General features: G+C 38.2%; 2 protein-coding genes and 2 pseudogenes across 2 annotated transcripts; 3 read left to right on the top strand and 1 right to left on the bottom strand.

Annotated features, from left to right (window-relative positions):
* The first annotated feature begins 567 nt into the window (after positions 1 to 567).
* Positions 568 to 1,504, top strand: LOC115228234 (casein kinase I-like). The gene has a single exon (XM_036498883.1). The coding sequence runs from the start codon at positions 568 to 570 to the stop codon at positions 1,501 to 1,503; it is 936 nt and encodes a 311-aa protein (XP_036354776.1). The 3' UTR covers position 1,504.
* Positions 1,505 to 1,883: 379 nt separating this feature from the next.
* Positions 1,884 to 4,853, top strand: LOC115228233 (annotated as a pseudogene).
* An 11,740-nt stretch (positions 4,854 to 16,593) lies between these two features.
* Positions 16,594 to 17,840, bottom strand: LOC115228272 (annotated as a pseudogene).
* Positions 17,841 to 21,948: 4,108 nt separating this feature from the next.
* On the top strand, positions 21,949 to 22,404 carry LOC115228232 (rac-like GTP-binding protein RAC9). The gene has a single exon (XM_029798867.1). It carries the CDS (start codon positions 21,949 to 21,951, stop codon positions 22,402 to 22,404), a length of 456 nt encoding a protein of 151 aa, XP_029654727.1.
* Positions 22,405 to 23,784: the final 1,380 nt, after the last annotated feature.

Below are 23,784 nucleotides of genomic sequence, written 5' to 3'. Positions count from 1 at the left end.
GAATCTTCTTTTGAAAACTTGGACTTGACAACTAGGTGGTCTAAATGTCTTTGAAAATGTTGTTTAGCATTGTCCTGTTTTATAGTTTTCACAATCTCATGGCACAATAAGCATTGCATGCTATTGTTGTCTGTTTAGACTACGAAGTATTCACTTTCCCAGTTGATATTAAATTTTCTTTTTTCTTCATTCAAAGAACTTAAGATTAGTTGCTCGATGACCTAATTGTGCCCACGGCCGCACATTCATCGACTCACGGCCGCACTTGCGCACCCCTAGGATAGATGGTTCAAAGTAAGGGCGGTAGATATTTGCCAGTACCCCTTTTTCCATATGCCGAATAGAGTTCGGAGGATGTTCAATTTTTTTCGCATTTGCGAAGAAGGTTGTCTCCGTGTGGGGAGAAACAGAGGTGACCGTATTGTTGAAAATAAATCAACCAATATATGTAATTTATGCGGAAGTTGTTTATTTATTAATTCACTAATATGTTTATTTAATATTTAAAATAATGGAAAAAATAAGTTATTTTTTGTTGCTTTGTCCTTAATCACTTTCAATTGAACAATGTCAGAAATTGAAGACAACCTAGCAAACGTGGTAGTTGGAAACTATTACCGACTGATCCGTCAAATTGGAAGTGGGTCATTCGGAAAAATATATTCGGCAGTGAGTATTATTAACGGCGAAGAAGTGGCCGTAAAAGTCGAGAATTCTCGTTCTGAGCACACGCAATTGGCATATGAGAGTAAAGTTTATCAACACCTCCAAAAAGACCACGGAATCCCGTCAATAAGCGGATATTTCCAGCATAACGGATACAATATAATGGTGATGGAACTGCTGGGACAGTCAATAGAAGAATTATTTAATGTCTGTAATCGAAGACTCGAACTGAAAAGTGTGTTGATGTTGGCTGACCAAATGTTGGAGAGACTTCAATTTGTCCATTCCCGTTGTTTTATTCACAGGGACATAAAACCCGACAACTTTTTGATGGGTTTGGGGAAGTATTCGAACAAAGTGTTCATAATCGACTTTGGTCTGGCCAAGAAGTATATGAGTGTGTCCACGGGTGTCCACATTCCCTACAGAGAGAACAAGAGTCTGACGGGGACTGCTCGATATGCCAGTATTAATGCTCATTTGGGGGTGGAACAGAGTCGGAGGGATGATTTGGAGTCCCTAGGGTACGTCCTCATGTACCTCAACAGAGGAAACCTGCCTTGGCAAGGCCTCAGAGCTGGGAATCGGCGACAGAAGTATGAGAGGATATCAGAGAAGAAGATATCGACGGCAGTGGAGTCACTCTGTCGGGGGTTTCCCAACGAATTTGTGATTTATCTCAATTACTGTCGTTCTCTTCGATTTGACGAGGCCCCCGACTACTTTTATCTCCGACAACTATTCCGTATTTTATTCAGGAATATGAATTTCCACAACGATCTGACATATCAGTGGACTAAGCTTGTCCGTCACCAAAGCACAGCCAGCAATGCATGACTTACATTTCTAATATACACCCTCTTTGTCTTGTGTACGTCATTGTACTCTAATACAATGAAAAGGTCATCCTTTGTGATATTATGGATTTGACATTTCAATATGTTTAACACACACATAAAATATCAAATAGATTGTCTGAACAATCAACAAAATAAAGCCAAGTTAAATGTTTCAGACACACACCTCTCTATCTTACTGCATAAAAAAACGTTAAAATAAATAGGTGGCATTTTCATTCTTCAGTGAGGTTTTGGGAGCGAACATAACTCTAAAAAGGGACTTTGAATTGTCGCTCAAAAATTAGTTTTGAAATAAGTATTTGCCTAGCATTCATCAAATATAAACACTCTCAAAAATGGTAGAACAAATAAGACAAAATGAGATCAATTTTTACGGAAACCATATTTTTTCCGTTCATAGAAAAGGTCAGTTTTGGCACATCCCAAATTGACAATTTTAGGGCAACCATCTCTCTAGAAAGTGAGACCTCACAGCAGACATCTTTTTCCAGGATTGTACACTCTTTGCAGTAGTAGGCGTCCGAGATTCCGGGCCCCCCACAGACGACACATCTCCCCTGGTAGTTCCCATAGTTGCATTCGTCACATATTCGCACTAATGTTGATGGCTTCACATATGAGTCACATATCACGCATTTTCCATCACACTTTTCACACAGTCGACCAATGGCTATTATTTTAATTCACTGCGGTTACCCACTCCCGGCATTTTACGACAAAATATTAAATCTGGGTGATGTTTCGCCATTATCTTCTATTTAATAATAATGCAGCAAGAAAAAATGAACAACAAAGATGAATTGTTCAAATTGATTTATTCTATTTAAATTAAAAGTACAAAATTATTTTGAATATATCATTATTCAAGAAAACTCAAAAACTTAAGATCATTAACGGGGAGATAAAAACAAAGCATCGAAGTGTGTCTTTCTATGCTAACCCATATAATTACTCAACACAGTGGATTATTTTAAGTCTTCTAGCCTCCATCAAGTTGTACTCCGCTGGGCAATTTCAATGCAGACGTCTTGGCTCTTTCAACTGTGCGATAAAGTCGTCACTCTCCTTCGAACTGGCCTTCTTATATGTGAGGACTGGCTTTACACAGGTTCTGTACACGTAGATGTACATTTCCGAACAGAGATGGAACCTGGTTAGCATTTTGGGCTTTCCGGAGTTGTGAATTGGAATTTTCTGCATAGGAATAGCTTGATGGTGGCCATGTGTGTTTTCTTGGATCTGACGGTTTTCAGGATTTTTCGTTAGTTTTTATGCACCACAGAGAACAATCCTTTTCTCAGTAGGGTCTTGGAAGATAAACTCAATGATTGTTTCGGGGTTTCATGTGTATTTGTTGGTGTATTAAAACCTTGTCAAATTTGCATAATTTGATATAAATGAGCCGGATGTAGTTGTACAACAACAATGCATGCTCATTCACAGCCTTGAAAAAATGTGCAGAATTTCCTTTCGAATCTGCCAGACTATTAATCCTCTTTCCGACTGCATCCAAGATTGAGTCATTCTTCAGAACTCTGCTATCCTAGTCTTCGAATACTCCAAGGTAACCATCCATCCCGTCAAGCAGCGTTCCTGTCCACTCAACCATGCAAGATTAGTTGATGACTTTTCAGTATTTTGTTCCAATTTATCAACTTGGGCAATCACTTTTAGCCCGTCCATGAATAAACAGTTGTTTGTAAACTATACTTGAGTGTTCTTACTTGACTTGTTCACATTCGGATATCTCACATTCAGTATTCTACTCAGGTGGTCCAGCATAAGCACACAAATTTGGGCGATAAAAAATCTCTCCATTCTCACTTCACCTATCTCTTTTTGATTGAATCTCAGCTTGATCTTCCATTTCGTGAAAATTCCTTTTATAAAATCCACAATCCAACAAGGGAGGTCCGAGTTATTGAGGTCCTAGTATAAAAATTTGTGGTCTCCAGAGTTAAAAACCTTGTAAATAGATTATTGATCTTTTTAAATTTAATTTTACTTTTCCATAATTTTTTAATTATTTGAAATCATTGTTTATTTTAAATAAATAAAATTGCATTATTTAACACGAGATTAATCCTTGTTTCAATGGATATGGAATTAAACACAACAAACGTATAAAAACATTTAAGTTATAAATAGAACAACAAATCACAAACCTCCGAACTATTTGAAGCAGGAAAAAAGAGTTATAATTATCTCTCAACATTTAGACACTGCTTGTCCTCTACCTGATTCCTACTCCCCCCAATACGTTGAAGCCGGCTGGTACGACTGGTGGGTGAAAGAAGGATATTTCAAACCCGAATACAACGTACAACTCTCCCTATCCATAAATAGAATGACGGAGACAAGTTTGTGATTGTAATCCCCCCGCCCAACGTGACTGGCTCTCTCCACTTGGGGCATATGCTGACAGTCTCCATCGAAGATGCAATTGTTCGGTGGAATAGAATGAGGGGACGGGCTACTCTCTGGGTCCCGGGCTGTGACCACGCAGGGATTGCAACCCAGTCACTTCTGGAGCGTAAAATCCAACGAGAAGAAGGCCTGACCAAACATGACCTGGGAAGGGATCAATTCCTGTCCCGCGTGTGGAAATGGAAAGAAGAGAAGGGGAACACTATTTATAGTCAATTCAAGAAGGCAGGAATATCAGTAGACTGGGACAGGGAGTGTTTCACTATGAGTCAAGTTTAGTGATTATTAAATGTAGAAATCATCCCGTGCTGTTGTGGAGGCGTTTGTGAGGTTGTATGACATGGGACTCATCTACCGGAAGAGCAGACTGGTGAATTGGTCTTGTGCCCTCGGATCCGCCATTTCTGACGTGGAAGTGGATAAACTGGAATTGTCTGGCAAGACATATTTGACTGTGCCGGGCTATGAGGCAAAAGTGCCGTTTGGAGTGATCTACCTCTTTAAATACCCCGTGGAGAATTCTGACGAGACTTTGACTGTGGCGACCACCAGGCCTGAGACAATGCTGGGGGATACTGCAGTGGCCGTCCACCCGGATGATAGTCGATATGCTCATTTGGTGGGGAAGTATGTGGTGAACAGACTCGTGGACAGAAGAATCCCCGTGATTGGTGATTCCTTCGTCGACATGAGTTCGGGACTGGCTGTGTTAAAATAACGCCTGGCCACGACGAAAAGGACTTTTTAGTGGGCGAACGACATGGACTGCCCCTTCTTACTGTGATTGACAAAGAGGGCAAGATGTGTGGAGAATGTGGAGCTTTTTCAGTAGCCAGTGAAATATTAATTTGTAGGGATTACCTCGTTTTCATGCGAGGAAGAAAGTGTTGTTGGAACTGAAAGAGATGGGTTTGTATGTCTCCGAGCAGTCACATGTCATGGCTATTCCTCGTTGTAGTCGTTCTAATGACGTGATCGAGCCACTGCTCTTGCCTCAGTGGTTTGTTGACTGTGGTAGTATGTCACAGAGGGCTATACAGGTAGTCGGTTTCCCTAAGGGTAGGCAGTGGATGATGGGTCACTCGTAATAATCCCATCACAACTAAACGAGACGTGGCGACATTGGCTTAGTTCTGGCCGAGATTGGTGTATTTCTCGACAGTTGTGGTGGGGACATCAAATTCCTGCCTATCGAATTAACACATCCGAGTGTTGGGTGGTCGGCAGGACTGAAAGCGAGGCACTGGCGAAAGCACACTCGCTGTATCCCTCACTCACAGAAATAACATTAACCAGGGGTTGGCAAGAAATAACATTAATTTAGATGTGGACGTTCTAGACACGTGGTTTTCATCTGCTTTGTTTCCGTTCTCAGTGATGGGTTGGCCTGAGGAGGTTGTGAATAATTAACTACAGCAGACTGAGGACATGAAGTACTTTCCGACGTCACTTCTGGAGACGGGGAGTGACATTCTCTTCTTTTGGGTGGCCAGGATGGTCATGATGAGTCTAACTCTGCTGGACTGTCTTCCCTTCACACATGTCTATTTCCACTCCATTATCCGGGATGCCCAAGGGAGGAAGATGAGTAAGTCCTTGGGAAATGTCATTGACCCAATCGACGTTATTTATGGAGCCACTTTACAGCAATTGAACGATAAACTGAAAAGTGGAAACTTGGCAGAGAGTGAGATTGCCGTGGCTTTGGAAGGGCAGAAGATGAGTTTCCCGAATGGTATTCCGGAGTGTGGGACTGACGCCCTCCGATTTGCCCTCTGTGCATACACTCAACAGGGTTAGTGGTAGTCACTCAATGCAGGGAGTGACATTAACCTTGATATTTCCCGAATTCAAGGATGTCGATTCTTCTGTAATAAAATATGGAATGCAGTCAAACTTTCTCTCACTTTCATCTCCAATGACCTCACTCCTGAGATTGGAGGAACATTCGACATGTGGATTCTTCATTGATTGTCCATAGCAGTCCGGGAATGCAACATTGCCTTCACCACATATAACTTTTCCCAAGCAACGGATGCTTGCTATAGATTTTGGTATAATGAGTACTGCGATGTTTACCTGGTTATTGTATATTCTCTATTGGCAGGAGAATATTAAAGTGCATTTGAGGAATAATAGTTCTCCGAGACTTGCTAATATTCGTTGGGTGGCATTTGTGTGTTAGGACTGCCCTCCTCCTCATTGCCCCTTTCATGCCTTTCATTGCCGAGGAACTCTTTCAACGTCTCCCTTCTCTTCCCAATACTCCTCCAAGCATATGTGTCACTCCATATCCAGAATATTCAGATGTAGTCCTCTTATGTGATGATTCAGTATTCGAAATGGGAAAATGAGAGAGTATCTACTGAGGTGGACTGTGTTTTGGAGTTTGTAAGTGCGGCTAGGAGTCTCAAGTCTTGTTTTAGTGATATTAAGCGCGGGAGTGGCAATTGTATGTCTGTTGGCTAAATTGCTAGTTTATGCTGTGTGTGGGGATGGAGACAAGTTGCGGTTTTATAGTGAGATGAGCGAGGATATCCAATCACTTATTGGATGTGAAACATTCAAGGCAGTGGAATCCAGTCCTCAGGGCTGTGTGGCCCGTTTTATAAGGACTGGTGTGAGTGTGTCACTGCACGTTCAGGTTACTTTAATTGACGTTATGTGTAGGGAAAGATTAATATTAATCAGGAAGTAAGCAAATTGGAAAATAAGTTGAAGAAGACAAGGAATCAGTTGGGAATTGTGTTGAAGAGTACGGGGTTACCTAACTATGAAGAGTGTGTCCCTCCTCATATTCGTGAGCAGAATGATCGAAAGGTTCATTAATAAACTCCGATTGAATAGATTAATGGACTCTCTGAGATCATTGATGAAATTAGCGAATCAATTAGTGCTCTTTCTTTACTTTCGTAATATTTTAGTTTTTGATTTAACGAGTATGGTTTCTTTTTTATCCAAATTCATTTCATTTTTATCTCATTATTAATAACTCGGTATTAGAATACAATGTCTTCGACGGGTACACTTATCCATTTTACAGGGCAGGTCTTTAGACGACAGAAAAAGCTATTTTTTAACAAAGCCGGGAATGTTCCGCGGAACAACCAAGAATTTACTCTAAGGATGTCGGAAATATTGTTTTAAAAAGCAAAGAGCTTTTTTGATTCGTTTTTTTTCGAGTAAATCGTCCTTCTGTCGGAAATATTGTTTTAAAAAGCACTGGAATCCTCACAAGTAGGGCAAGACTTGCATGAGCGAAATATTGACACGATAAACGCGATCCTACAAAACTGCAGTTGAAACTTTTTTAATTCTTGTTAATTCCTTGGATATTTTTCATGTTGAGCTAATTTTTTGTTATTTCCTTCTCTCTTTATTGTGTCAATTCTAATAATTTCGTAAAATCGTTTGAAACACATTAAAGTGTAGAAAATTTACAAATAAAAAACTATTATCAAAAGAGTTGATAGTAAATCCTAATAATCAAAAATATCCATTGTATGCTTAAAAAGATCAAATAGTGTACGAAATATCTTTGTGTTACAAATTGGCAACACTAAAAACTTATCCGAAAGGCAGGAGTATTTTGTCATTTTTGTATATTCGGGCTTCTGAGCGGCGGATTTAGTCTCCGGAGCACACGGTGTGAGGCAGAAAAAGTATCCCAGCAGATTGCGTTCCATACGAGTACTTTTTTATAGAGAAGAGCGAAGAAAGTAGCAAATAAGTGATCTTTTTTTATTCATATTATTTACTTGAAAGCAATAAATTTAAAGCTGCTTTGTAGAAGAAATAATGCTGAGTGTGAGTTCAATTGTCTGATACGTCTGTTATTTAAATCATTTTGTAAAATGATATTTATATATGAAAAATTTACTTTTTGAAATAAACTTAAATAAAACAATTTTGCTTTCTGTGGTAAATCAGCATGGATGAAGGTTCGCCCAAAACCCTTAATATTAATTACCCAGTCACCAGTCGTCGAAAATGCAAGAATTTGGACGAGAATGTGACTAATCAGAGACGTTGTAAGATGATAGAAACTCTGGAGGCTGACAATTTTCTTGAAGACCCAAATGCTGATTTAAGCATATCCAAAATTGGGAGGAAGATGCGAAACCGATCAGGGGAAATATTTCGTTGGAGATTAAAATTGTCCTTCGCCCAAATACAAGAAATAGAAGTAGTCCATTTACTTTATTCTTAGTCGGATGTCGGTCCACGCAATGTGAACTACCACACTGCCTTAGTGCCCCCTCCCAGGTTCCCGATGGCTCAATTCTGCAGTGTCTGTAGGTATTCTTCCCATAGATATGATAGTTCTTTTTCAAAATATAAATGTCTTGCCTGTGGGTCACGATATTGTTCTATTCCGTGTTTCGATGCCCATAAGGAGACTCGTTGTCTTAAGTGGATTGCCTAATTTTTCAATTAAAATATTTTATTTTTCCAATTATATTATCCCACAGTCAGAATATAATCTGCACTAATGGTCACTTTTTGTGAATCAAATTCATTATTTATTTGTATTTTTTAATTAAAAAGCGTGTAGCGTGACTATATAAAGAAACACTTGAAAAAACCAAATAAATGAGGACCCCAACTTTGATGCATGGTTAATCAAGCTACATGAACGATACAGGCTCACGAAATTGGAGATGAATTTATATTTTGAAAATGAAAAAACATATTTCTAAAGAATGGGGTAAATTTGTATGTGAAGATGAACTCGAATTAAAGCTTAAGTGCGTTGAGGTGCAACTTAACAAAGTCAGGCGGAACATAACCACTTTGGGAGAGACCGCCTTTTATCGAAATTGAGAAATCTCTATTGTGGATTCTTTTTCAAAATATGTAATGCTTGAAGGGTCGCCAATCTTGTGCAGAAATGACAGATTTATTCCAAAGAATTTTGTATTAAGTCGGGCCTCCGCTTGTTATACACACTGATAATGGAAAAGAATTTTGGGATTTGCTGTAAATGTTACATATTTATGGAAGAATCGATGAAGGGGAAATGGAGCAACTTTTAGCTATGATTCGATAGAATTATCAGAGGTAGAAGAAAGTGCATTACAAAATTTCATTATTGCTGACAAAAAATTATTAAAAAAAGAAAATGGAGATACGACAAATAAAATATCAAACGACTGTGCTTTTAAAGTCTCAACGTCAAATTAATTTACGGACAGGACAAAGTGACAATGTTTGGCAGTATTCATGGAATATCGCCACATTATATCGTTTTTGGCGGATATGAAAGACTTTACTTTATTATTCACTAATTTACTATTTTGATGAGTTCTATATTGTGATCTGGTGCTGGGTAGAAAAACGTAAAATGACTGGAATGTTTCCTGTCAGAGAAAAGTCTGTGCCTTGATGTAAAAATCTGTTATCAAAGTCTGTGAATCTCAGGAGAGGTGTCCAGGGATCAGTTCTCAGGCCTCTGCTCTTCAATTTATTCCTGTCAGATGTACCAAACCCCCTTTTTGACAAGAAGACTAATCATCTACGCCGACGACATCTTAGTTACGGATGTTTCGCTGTGGGAATCCCGACACTGAGCAAACTTGAACCGTACCTGGAGGAACTAGAAATATGTTGCAGGGATAAAGGTTTAAATCTCGCACGGGACAAAAGCACTATTTATAGGATTTTGATTGGCCGAGACAAAAAAGACGTTCAAAGATTATGGGACTCTAATTACATCGTGGAACCTACACTAATTAGAGTTAACAGTAGACATCACTGATTCCTACAAACTACATGTTGACGCAGATGGTATCAAATGAACAAAAGGAACCGTCTAACCGCCAAGCTCAAGACCAGACGATTTTCCATCAAACTGCCTAGAGCTCAGCAGTCCTCTGAAAGACTTGCATGAGCGGAGTTTGATGCAATAGATGGGATCCTATCCAAAACTCTAATTTGTTGAAGGAAATAAGAAAAATCTCCCAGGGCAATAGTTGAGACCTTCTTGGTTCTCGTTTTCAGTCTTTCTAAGCGATGACACGACTTACGAATGATGTTTCGCTTAATTACGAAAAATTTCATTCTGCAAAGTGCATCCAGACCATTATGCCCACAATGGTTTGTTTCGTGGATTTATTCAGGAATGATTTTCATTTCTTTTGTGGGTATTAAAGCTATAACAAGCTTGAGGAGTCGATTAGTATTTCGCAGATATAGCTTTCCGAAAATGAGAATAAAATGTTCAGCTTTTATTTAGTCGAAACTATAATTTTCAAAATATCCACGTCTTGCCATTCAAAAAAAAATTTCAGTAAGCTTTACTCTGTATCATCTTAAGTTGTACTCTGTATGGGCCATTAGACAAACGTAATTTTTTAACGCTGTCACTGTTGTGACACATATCATAATTCCACTCACGTCTTGCAAGAGTATATTTTGAATAAAAAATTCAACAAAACTACCATCCAAAAAACTTACAAAGCAACTTCAAAATTTTTTTTCTTGGCATATACTGAGGTGTGTGGGCCACGAAAGTCAAGAGTGTAAAAAAAACTTATTCAGGGTTTTCAGGATCACTTAATTTGTCAAGTTCAAAATCCAGAGTAAGCATGGGGTGGTACTGACATATTTTCCCCCTCTTCTTCTTCCTTTTTTAGAGTCTGTGATACTCCGAAAAGGTTTAGCTCAACAAATTTTTTTCGTAAAATGATTTGTACTAAAATTAATGACGACATTCACTATTCGTATATAAATCAAAAAATATTAAAAAATTAGTGGAGTTTTAAAAATTATGATTTTGCCAATGCCAATTCTTACCATTTTTGAATTAGCAATATTTGTCTCATCAAAAGTTGATGCAGCCAAACTCGAATACAAAGGCCATATATACTATATGTCTAATACATCTTTGAAATCAGGCAATTATAACAAATTGTGTGAACAACTTGGAGCATATCCTTTGGAGATAGACGATAGTGCCGAAAATGACTTTATTGCTAGTATATTTCTATTTGGCTAAAAATAGAATCTATTACAAAAGAGCATCTTATTGGAGTATATCGTGCAACTACCAAATTTATTAGTCTACGGACATCTAAAAAAATTGTCTGTTCATAAAATAACTGATTAGACTTATTCAAATTGGGGACGGATTAATTTAACTCCTGGATATTTGGCAAAGATCGTTCCTAAAACTGGATTGTGGACAAATTCGCTATGGAACGACGAATTCTATATTTGCGAAAAGGGTAAATTAAAAGTTTTAATTTTTCAGACACCGTTCCAACGACTGTAAAATCAACGATACAATCAACCTCTACACAAAACACAAATAAACCTTCAGAATCTCAGGAATCTTCAAATCGCCGTATGTTTATTAATCGCATGTTTTTTAATTTTTTAGAAAGCAACAAAGCTATAAAAATAGCACTCCCTTTGGCACTACTTGCATTAGTGGTTGTAGGAATTGTTCTGGGATTTCACTATAAGTTTCCTTTCTCGTATTATTATTAATAGCAAAAGAAAAAGAATTCCTCAGATGTAGAATTAGTTTAAATATAAAAACACTCACTTTTACTCACAATTATAGACTCACAATAACGTAAATGTTTTGCAATTAATAAATTTAATGTCCTTTTTGTAATTTGTGGATAATTTTACGACATTTTTGGATATTATGACAGGTAATATTTAATGACGTAAGCTATAAAATTTGTCAAAAATTGTTTAATAATTATAGAGTACTATTTTTATAAGTGTCAGGTAATCCATCTTTAAATTTGTAATAGGAAAATATGAAATTTTAACAATATAAATTTAATAGTATAAATTTTTAATTTTAAAGTTTTTCTGTTCGAATACAATCATGAAAGATTTAGATTTCTTAAGTCCGATAGTAGTCACACTTTTGGAATTCTCATGTTGGATTAACTTTTGCAGAATAAATGTTCATTATGAAAATTCAATTCCCTTTGGTGCCGTCTCAACACAAATCCAGCCATTAATTTTGAAATTTTTGTCACACGTTAGGTAGTAGTTTGCCATAGATTTTTCATGTTTCTCTTTGTCTATTTATTCCAATTAGCTAAATAATTCTTGAAACTTAACAACTTGTATTTATTTTTGGTAATTTGTGCCGTGTTATTTATCTTCTCTTTTCCGTCTGAAACTTTGTACGGAGTCAGTTTTATTCGCCAATACAATCTTAGATCCCGTCTCCTGCCTATCGAACCCTGGAAGAGACATCAAAACAGAAGAATTAGGAGATTTTTGTCTGTGATCATTAACTTGTGTAAATACACTACCGATCCGATCAGCTCGACCTGATATCTTATTCTATCACATAGAAGTCTCAGTTTGGGAATTGTTTGAACGTCTTTCCGATTTTTACCACTGGACTATTACTCTAAGACGGCTCCGTTTACATTAGTGTTAACGTCATTTACCTTTGTTTACGTCAAAAGAACTTTTTTCATTGGATTTGCAGGGACGGTGGAAAACTTCCAGATCCGATGATTATGTTACCTTTTAAAAATGGAAAGTCTTTTGTCTAATATGTGATATTCTCCATTTGAAAAGTACTTTTTGTTTTTGTCAGCCCTAATACCTAGAAATGTCTCTTCTTTTATTATTAACACTTTCACGAAAGCCAGAACATTTATAGCTTATATGTGCAGCAAAAATTATCAGAAATCTAGTTAGGCTACTCCAAACGCTTCTGTTTTTACCTAGATTCCTCAGAGAGTCCAGATCGTCACTAGGGGCCAACGATTTTCTCATGGTTTTTGGATCATTTTGTAAAACGAGCAAGAGGGTTTACATTAGAGGAGGAATAATCTTCAATTGCGATATTCAGGGGATTTCGGGTCTAACCTCAGGACGTGTCCAAAAAGTTTCCAACGAGAGCTAATGATCTGGTGACTTATTGGCGTACAGTCACACTTGTTGTACAGTCTACTCCGAGAGATCCTGGATAGCCAGGACATTCCAGTTATGTTTCTTAGATGATTCCCGTGAAACGAGTCTAGTCTCTTCAATTTCCCTTCTAAGGTGCCGTAGTTTTGATAAATGCGTCGTATAGCATTATCCTCTGCTTTATGTTATTCCTTTTTGTTTTAACCATAGATTTTTTGCTTGTGTGATGCTGCGTTTACAGGATTTTTTTCGTATAATATCTTCACTGTTTTTTAATTGAGAGCCAAGTTTCTTACTTCGAGTGGGTTATTTATTCGTCTTATTTCTGTTCGTTTTGTTTTTCCCCGTTCACGGTGAGAAACCATTTCCCAAGTATATCTGGTGTTTTTCTAGTACAGCTTTTTTCAGTACATTTCTAAAGAGTTCTTCGTATTCAGAGATTAGGTCGACATCATCAGCATAAATCGCTTCTTCTATTTTTCCTTGGTATAATGGTCTCAGTTCCCTCATAGCTGTCTTCGAGTATATTGTGAATAGTAGCGGAAATAAGTCCAAATTTCCCTGAGGAGTGCCTGTATTTGTTTCAAATTTCCTTAAATAGGTTTTTTCAACTCCGCTAAAAGAAAGATTTGAGTCATTCTTTGACTCGATTCGTCAATAAACTTTTTCAGCAATTTGTTTCTTTTAACCAAGTCATAGGCATTGATGTCTCTTCTCAGGAAAAAGTTAAGGATTCTAAATATTTTTTTCTTTAGTTGAGTTGAACGTTATTTTATGCATGTCTAAGCCATTAATTGTCTTTAGTTCTTTATGTAAAAAAATTCGATAGGTATAAATTTCAAATTATACTGACTCTAATCCGTCGGACTGCCCTTGGGAAGATTTTTTAAAAATCGCCGCCAAAATAGCAATCAGATTCGAGGCATTCCTGCCATACTTTCTGTCAACATAACTCGGAGTTAGAGTTCTGGAAAGCAGCAAAACTTAATTTTATGCTCTGCATGTGTTCACTTCCTCGTTGGCAATAATTGACTGAGGAACGCATTAAATTCCGTAAGAATAAATTGTATCATTGAAGCCTGCCCCAAAAAATTCCAAATACTCTGCCGATCTACTGCCTGCCCTAATCTAAGCCTCCTGCACTCATTTTGGGAACATCCATTACTCAGTCTGCAAGTGGAGTTCAACAGGCGACTCTCTGGGGCCAGTCCACACACCCACATCTGACTTTTTCTACTAGGAATTGCCTATCTATCCCAAAGCTAATCTATATGTTGAGAACAGTAACAAGCTTATTGGAAGATTACGGTGAATGCATTAAGACCTGGATGATCTCCCGCCCCCTACCGACAAGAATGATGTCATCTTGTCTTATGCGGATGAAATTGTGTTTGCTTCACGGGATCGGAACATCTAAAGGGCCTCTGAAAGGCTACAAGCTAAATTGGATCGTTTCAACATCTGGCTAACTGATAACCGACTTATTTTAAACGCTGCAAAGTCCGCTACGTTCCTTTTCACATCTGATAAAGAAAGACAGTCCCTTTGAAGCTGAAAAATGTGGTCATACCGTTCAACAAAAACTAGACAGTCCTAAGAGTGACTCTCGACATGCATCCTTGCTTTCTCCTCTTGCCGACAACACACTTTGGAAATGCAAACAGAAAACAAACGTGCTGAGAAGTTTATAGGATTAAGGAGAAACGGCTCTCACTCAGTTGAACCGTCCATCTCCTACGCCTGCGCATCATGGGGACCAACAGGAGGAGAATCAGGGATCCCAAACTAAAAGCATACAGTTTAACAGAACGCTGGTCCTATAATAAAAACGTTCCAGACCAACTCCTCTGGAGAATTGAATAAGTAGAACTCCAGATTGCCCCGTGCGATCTTCTGTGGGCTCGTGGAATGATCACTGAGCGAGGAAGTCCCTGAGAAGTGCATCAGGTTCACGTAACTAGTTGTCCGGTTTCGACCGTGGTCTTATTATTAATTGCCCTGCCGCGAGATGGGAACGACATGTTGACATCATAATATGCACGGTCCAATTACCTTTGTCTTGGTGTTTAAATAAAATAAAAAAATAAAACATCATTAAAAGAGGTCAATTGCAAAACTAAATATTAGTTATTATTCGAATAAATTTCCGATAAATTCATTGTTTCTTTAGATGGATTTAGTTTTGTTGATTGAGTGTTTCTTTGACCGAATATGATCCTTGACCGAATCGAGTCGACGATAGTCCAGCACTTGATCGCAAAAAAGACACATCAGCTTGTCTTCGGTAACATAAACGTCTTCCGGGAATTGGATTACTCGGTATTTGGCAGTCACCCTCCGTGAACTGTCATTACCTCTTCTCTTCAAAGAATGATTCTTCGAGAAAGATGTCTAGACATATGCTCCTCATACAAATACATTGTTAGGGGAAAGGATCATTTTATCACCCAATTTAAATTCCCTCAGTGGCAGGATTTGCTCAGGAATCGTCTCCGTGGTTTGGCACGTAATGTTGAATTCTGGAGTCATAATTTTATTTGGGTCATCCAGTTTTTTTTCTGGAAGTTCCTGGTGAGAGTGCATTGATTCCGTGAGGAGTCCGCAGAAGATGGACGTCCTCCAACGCTTAAAATCGTCTTGGCCTATCGAAATGGAGTAGGTCACTTGAACCTTCTGTTATGGACGACGTGGTCTTGAACTCGGCCAATTTGTACTCAGTCCACAACACGAACATTGGTCGAATGTAGTTTGGTAGCTGAGAGACAATGTCCAGGAATTTGTCCTGTGCTTGTTGGAGGTCCATTCTAAAACAACAGATGTCGCCACAACATGAGAATGAACAGCCTGGCAACAAGCACGTCATTCCTTCCGCTAATCAGAGCACAACCAACTGCCCAGAAAAGTCAAATTTAGACCTCGGAGGACAGGCATAATAAAGGAATCGCGACTAACCGTTTAAAAGACAGGGAAATGGCGAATTAACGTCGATTAGTAACACGGCGTTTTAAATGAACGGCAAATCGCCAATTGATTAAACGATCGATTCTGTTTGGCCATAATTGGCACTTTTTGTGGTGCTGGAATTAACACGGAAAATTGGTGTCCCCTTAGGAAATATATTTAATTAATTACAAATGTTAAAACTTCAATATATTGATGGATTGTTTACCAGATTTAATTACTTCCCTAAAGTTGGAGAGAAAATATTAGAGAGGTAACTTTATCTATTAACTTCACTATAACACGGAAGGATAATCCACTAACTGTTCGGAGACTATCCATCTTTATCCACTGAACATGCGCAAACAACACTTCATTACTCTTTTCTTTCATAATCTATAAGATATTTGTGTATGAAAATGTGAATACGTTTTATCTAAAACGAGTCGATCCAATTAATTATAAAGTTACCTTTGTTATATCCTCAATTTGATTAATCAAGTAATGACATCCACAAAATTGATTACACCTGCTGACGGAAGTTCGATCACTCCAGAATAGGCAGTTTGCGTGAGTGCTAGATTGGTAATACTGCTATAAATACTCCACAAAAATCTATTTAAGCGAGCAAATGGGTGTCATCATTCGATCAAAAAACCACATATGATTTCTTTTTGAGTATTGTTTATTAGTAACTGAACTCATTTTCTTTCGGATGATTTTCATTGTGAACATTGTCGCGAAATAAAAATTGACATTCTTGTCATTCTAAACACGAAAATCGTCACAGATGCATAATTAAGGCCTTTATTAGTTTTTGTAAGTAATATTAGTTATATAGATTGGAATTAGAAGCACTTTCTATGGACAATGGCGGGGCCCGCTTCTTCATACTCTTGCTTGCTTATCCACATGCTGTTGAAGGTTGAGAGAGAGGACAGAATCGACCCTCCAATCCAGACAGAGTACTTTCTCTCTGCAGGAGCAACAATTTTGATTTTAACAGTCGAAGGGGCGAGGGATGCCATCTCTGCGTTCATTCTGTCCGCAATCCCCGGGTACATTGTAGTCCCCCCTGACAACACAATGTTGCTGTACAGATCCTTCCTTATGTCAATGTCGCATTTCATTATCGAGTTGTAAGTTGTCTCGTGGATCCCGGTCGACTCGCTCCCAATAAAACCAGGCTGGAAGAGTGTTTCTGGGCAACGGAATCGTTCATTCCCAATGCTAATGATTTGCCCATCTGGAAGTTCATAGGACTTTTCTATCGACGAAGATAACGCAGATTCAGACATTTCCCGCTCAAAATTAAGAGCCACATAACACAATCTTTCTTTGATATCCCTTACGATTTCTCTTTCCGCAGTTGTCGTGAAGGAGTACCCCCGCTCAGTCATGATCTGTGGGGGTCACTGTATGTGGGTACCTTCATCAGATAGTCAGTCAAGTCCCTACCAGCCAAATCAATTCTGATTATGGCATGTGGGAGGGCATATCCTTCATAAATCGGGACAGTATGCGAGACTCCGTCTCCTGAATCGAGGACAATCCCAGTTGTTCGTCCAGATGCGTAGAGAGACAGGACTGCCTGAATGGCGACATACATTGCCGGAGTGTTGAAAGTTTCGAACATGATTTGAGTCATTTTTTCTCGGTTGGCCTACAATATTGTCACAATCGCTACCTTTGGATTCAATGGGGCTTCAGTCAAAAGGACTGGATGCTCTTCTGGAGCTACTCTCAGTTCATTATAAAACGTATGGTGCCATATTTTCTCCATGTCGTCCCAGTTAGTCACGATCCCGTGTTCGATGGGGTATCGTAGACTAAGGATTCCTCGTTTACTTTGTGCTTCATCCCCTACATAAGAGTCTTTGTTGCCCATTCCGACCATTATACCCTAATATTACTCAACTCTAAACATACGACGTGTTTGGGCCTCCCCACTATTGAAGGGAATACTGCCCGTGGAGCATCGTCACCAGAAAAGCCTGCTTTGCACATTCCCGACCCATTGTCAATCACCAAAGGAGAAACTTCTTCGTCCATCATTCCCGCAAAAAATATTTCCTTTTATTCTATCATAAATCGTTTCCATATTTGGAACCCAAAATTAATGAGGTTTCCATTGTCTTGAAAATTCTCATTCTTAATGACCACTAATCACCTTACTCAAATTATTACACTCTCGAGCATTATTCCAGGGTAGTTTCGGCATTTTCCTCAATTTTCGTTTACATCTGATAATAGCTTTCAGGGTAAATGTTGCCCAAAATATATTTGTCAAATGAGTCTCTAATGCTAATGCATTTCAAAATGAAAATACTTACATAGTCCTATCAATACAACAAAATCACCCTAAGGTCAAGCAACTAAAATTCTCGAATATCGTTTAACATCATATGAGCTCTAATAAATGACCCTAAAATAACATTAAGCTATTCTTTATTTATCATAAACGTAAAAATATATAATGCAATAAGATTCAAAATCTGGGAATACACATCACAGAAAGCTGCTTATCAAAATTAGAAATCATCAAGTCTTCATTGGAGTAAACAAGACATTTTTTCTGCTTCTAAAATCTTTTAAAACAATTTATTGAACCTTCCAACACCTAACCCTGTTGTTTGGGGAATTAATGAAGGTTGATGAAATAATAATTCCCCAAAGTGCCAAGGGAAAGGATTCATTAAACTACACGCTTATACTAACCCTTTTCTTATTATTTCATTTCCAACACTTTTTGTAACACTGAGACGACGGTAAAAACAAAACATATTAATCACGTGATCCCAATGCTATTCACAATCAACCACATGTGGAGTATGTTATCAGAACTGCATATCAAAAGTCACTTCTAAGATGTTCGGATTATTGGTTCTAAAGGAACAACAAATATTTTCCCAATCAATTTATTATCAAATTAATGGATGGTTCCGAGTGAAAAATAAGTATTCTTTATTTCTTCATAAACCTGTTTATAGTGTTCTATTTCACTCAGCATTAACTAATTTAATCTCCATCCACATTTTCAATGCTCAAAGTACACAATTTAAATTAGCAAACTACTTGTTGAATTAGAACAAATCCAACAAACCAAAGATGGAACTATTCTCATCTACATCTTTTAATATTCGACCTTACAAAACATTTTTATATCGTTAAAACCAAGGAAAAAGTCACAAATTTATCAAAAATGGTCACAAGGACTACTTGTAAACAAATTCTCTATAAAGGCAAACTGCAAGGGCAAAGTGGGGAATGAAAACTACGATAAACACAATACTCCAAAACGTCGCCGGTAAATCTCCAAACACACTGCCATGTCTATGCATAGTTATGATCCCCGAATCGTGCGAAGGTGCTAGAAATGTCAATCTACGTATAAAACCGTCTCTGACTGATTCAACATGAATAGCTCGTGTGAGAGTGTTTATGTGGTGTAAATCAGGAGATATGTATAAAATCGCCGACTCGGGGATTGTCTGCTTTACAGACAGTAACTGCCAATTTGAACTAAACAAATCACCCACTGAGGACAAACTCAATTTTATTCGGAGGAGGAAGACAGGCACCTCCACAAACAAAAAGTGGAGTGTTTCCACGAATAGTACAAACATACAGAACGGGCCTATTATCGTGGGAGAGTGCGATTTTAATATTTATTAGATTGTCAGAGTACTCCACGTTGTTGAAGATCATTTCTCTGTGGAGATGGCTCGGTGAAATATTCATTTCAAGATGCTGGTGTGTCAATTTAAGAGAGGCGATGCTGAGAATGAACGAGGCGGCCACTCCACGGGCAGTCTCGAGTGATTTCAGACACCCTCCATTGGCCAGGGTGATCAACCAAACATGACTTGTGTCAAAAATATGTTCAATACTCGACAAATCACGAGACCACAAGGAAGGAACAAAACTAAAGAATCATTCACACAAAAAACAGAGTTGGGGGTCCAGAATAACAGCCGACCATATCGTGGGAAAAGGAGCCTTGTTTCTCACCAGTCTTCCTTATTTTGGCCATACTTAGAATATAATATGAGGTGGCTTTTATCAATCCAGTGTTGATGGATTTGGGCGCCTTGGAAGGACTGAGGGCCACATTCACACGCGTGCTCTCATATTTTATTATCAACAGTACTTCTTTCCATATAGAAAAGTGTCTATTATAAAATGTGTCCGAAGAAGAGGAGGAATTGAGGGCTTGTCTGATCATCAGGTGTGCTTCTGGTTGAGTGAAGGGTCTCTTCTCTTCATTACATGCAAAAAACGAGACAAAAATCACGCTGGTTGTCCTCCCATAGCACAAATAAATTACTTTTTAGGGGAAGCTGATATTGTGTTTGTCTTGGAACGGATAAAAATGCAATTATCGTAATCTGGAATGACAAAAGCAACATAATCCTCCAAGTCAATCGAGCCATCAAGATCCCCTTCAATGAATGGAAAGTCAAGTTCAATTTTGATGTCCTTCTCCTAAAGGATGACCCAATCCCACAGACCGAGTCGTTCTCGACTTGGAACTCTTGGAGAATGGCCTCTCGATATCCTCGATGGACCAACAGGATCTCCCGGACCACAACTCCTTCCTAAACTATATGAAATAATCGACCATCCGTGGGTAACTGTAGAACAGTCGCAAACAACCTTCCGCAAAGTCCATGAAATATATCCCTATGATTAGAGGGAGTCCAAACCAGGAGTCTCCCTCGGTCGGAAGAGTGGATTTACTTGGAGGGAGTCCATTCCAGTGTGTCCGTCCATTGAATAGTAAAGACAACTTTCACTGTTGTCGAAGTGTATGCCAATATATCCATTCCCTGAGATATACTCACACCACACACCCAGGAATGGTGAATATGAAGAGTCGGCAATATCCGTGAAATAATAAATGTCCCCTGTCGATATTCTAAGTTTGAATTTGTTTATTTCGTCCATCAAAAGTGCGTTGATGACTATTAACTGACTCCGCCAATTATACTTGGGAGACTCTTTTTGTTGTTTGAATCATTTCTTGTCAAATATATCGTGACCATTAGTAGACATATGCAGAGACATGCTATAATGGCGTTTCTATTATGTTTTTAAGGTCATTCACCTTAATGTGAGGAGCTTTCTCAGTTTTATCCAGTAGATTGTCATCTGAACATTCTTTAACATCCAAAATACAAATTCGTTCTAAAGTTGAGTCGTAATTGGACAAAGTGCAAACATGAGTGTATTGGGACACACTTGAATATTTTAAATATAAAATTATTTATGCAATAATTATTATTATAGACATATTATTTTAACGAACTAATCATTTTATTTAACCACAAATATGCCACCACTAAATTATAGAGAAGAGTGTAAATCAATATCAACTAATTTGTATCACTCTCTGGTTTTACATAATTGACCTAAATAGAAATCCTTACATTAAAATAATGCTTTTTGACATTAATGGGGTCAATTATAATCTGTGGAACTAAATATCTTTCCTTCACAGTAGCAGGTATTTCTCAAGCGAGAATGCTAGTAATGTGTTAAACATGTGGCCTGGTATCTCTTTTCTATCCCAATATCAAAAAATAAGTCAAAGAGAAAGGATAAACTTTTAGAAGGACAGTAAAATGTGTTTTTTGAAAGATGATAAATTCTGAGCTCATTCATTCATAAAATCGTGGAAATCAATGAATTTTGAATTGTTTGAATTTATTGAATACTTGTTTTGTTCTGTTTTATCGAGCGAACTGTGAACAATACATTAACGCTCATTCTATCGTCAGGTCTGCCGATTACTTAACATATCAATCGCCGTTTCCTTGGCATTTGAATAACAATTTAAGTCTTGTCTGGGACCGCAAATACCGATAAAACTATTGTTTTTGCACATGAAGAATGGTCAATCAGGCAATGAACAATCAGGAAACATTCCTTTTGTAAGAATTGGACTGTTTGGCGAAAGTCGAGTCGGTAAAACTTGTCTCATTTTGAGCTATGCCAAACATTACTTCCACAAAAATTATAATCCTACTTCTCTAGACACTTATTCAAGTAGTGATTAAATTCGATTTCAGTGTGTGTTGAGTATTTCGGAGATAAGCTGAAGCTGGAGATTTACGACACGTCGGGCAACGTAAATGTGCTTATTTAGTTGTAGCCTGATAGCATGCATTTCCACTCCAGCACAATCCAGTTGTGTGATGTAATACTTTTGTGCTTCGACTTGCTCAATCGAGATAGTTTTGAAAAAATCAAGTCCTGTTGGAGTCCCCGACTTGGTTCTCGGACTATTCCAATTGTACTTGTTGGGACTCATTGTGACCTCCTCTCGGGAGGAAAGGGAGATACAATTTCGGAAAAGGAGGGTCGTGAGTTGGCCAAACAAATCGGAGCCCGTTCATACGTAGAGTGCTCAGCTCTGACCCAGAATAACATTAAAGTTTTGTTTGATGTGGCCGTTCAATTGTCCTTCTTCTCTCACCGTCGAGTAAAGAAGGACATTGCCTTCAAGTTCTCTCAACAAACTGGAATATCTCAAAAGGAGAGAAAACGACTTTCGGGAGGGTCGCCCACTGTACATTCGTCAAGAAACAAGTCTGGATTCTTTAAATCTCTGAGATGACACTACCAAAAGAAGATAAATTAGTTCTTCAGAATTATTTTTAACAAATATATTTCTATTTAAAGAAAATTCTAAGATTCATTTCAAACCGCAGATCTTGTTTATTTTACTATTAAAAACCAAATATCACAGTTTTTATCCCCCAGTCTTTGAGGCACGGCTGACTGAGTCCATTTAAAGAGGTAGCCCTTATCGGCATCATCAAGGGCCACCTGAACTGTGAATATTGCGCCACAACGCATACAAGAGTGAGGCTCATTTCACTCCATGTGACTTGTCAGAGAATGCTCTCTGACAAATAAATGTATTTGGAATAAAGAATTAAATTATAAGCAATAAAAATTATTTTTCGTTATTCCAAATTCTCATACAGCAAGAAGTAATTTTCCAAACATTATTAGTGGAGAGGAGAGTGAAATTATTGAAAAAAGTCTTTTCACTCGAGTTAACGATGAGTAATCCTTGGACAGTGACCAACACGGAGGACAGTTCGCCATCTGGGACATAAATATGGGCACTACTTATTATTATTGGCTGAGAGTCATATGAGTACAGTCGATGAGTCGTAACTGGAATATTTTGTAAAAAGGTGATGGCTTCTTCTCCCAAGAATTCGTTTCCGTCGAATATGAGTCTTGATTGCTCTGCAAACAGGTTGGCGAGTTGCTATATAGGTTATTTTGGAATTCACGTTTCGTTTTTTGTCCATCGTTTGGTAGAAAATCATTACAAATTCTTGTCCTGCCTTATCGGAGTCTTGGGATATCATTTTGTTTCGTGATGAATTGTCCATTCCACAACACACGCGAAAACGCAACAGCTATTTAATTTATTATAAATATTTTTAATAATAAATTAATTAATTTTAAGACAAGATATTCAGCAAAAGCTAAAGAGACAGGACCGTAATCCGGAAAAGCCTTCTCTTCCTTCTGCAGAGGAACTCAATTGGAGTGCATTTCTTTATAACCGACCGAAATTCCTCTGCATGTGCCACCTTTTCCTTGAGTGGGTTTCCCAGTTCCTTGCAGAAACGTAGGAAACCCTGTCCACTTGAATGGTTTTCGAATCCTTAATGACGTTCTCAAGTCACGTAGAGGAGGCCCTAGCTAAAGGTCTCCATTCTTCTGCGTCGCCTCCTCGGAAGCAAGACTGCCAACTGAGGTGTCAGTGTGGAGCATAATCTTCCTTCTGAGTGAGTTCGAACGTTTCGCTTTCGAACAAGCAATTGCAAACCTCCAGGCTGAGCAGGCATACTCAACCGTCGGGGCAATCACTTGTTGGTAGACTTTGCTGACACAATCTTTCAGGGGGAAGGGACTCTTCTTTAACAGAGCTTTCAAGACGTTCCACTTCCGCAGACCTTTAGCTAGGGCCTCC

This window comes from Octopus sinensis, unplaced genomic scaffold (genome assembly GCF_006345805.1).
Source record: "Octopus sinensis unplaced genomic scaffold, ASM634580v1 Contig10079, whole genome shotgun sequence".
Classification (NCBI taxonomy): Eukaryota; Metazoa; Mollusca; class Cephalopoda; order Octopoda; family Octopodidae; genus Octopus; species Octopus sinensis.
This window is presented reverse-complemented; position numbering and strand designations above follow the sequence as displayed.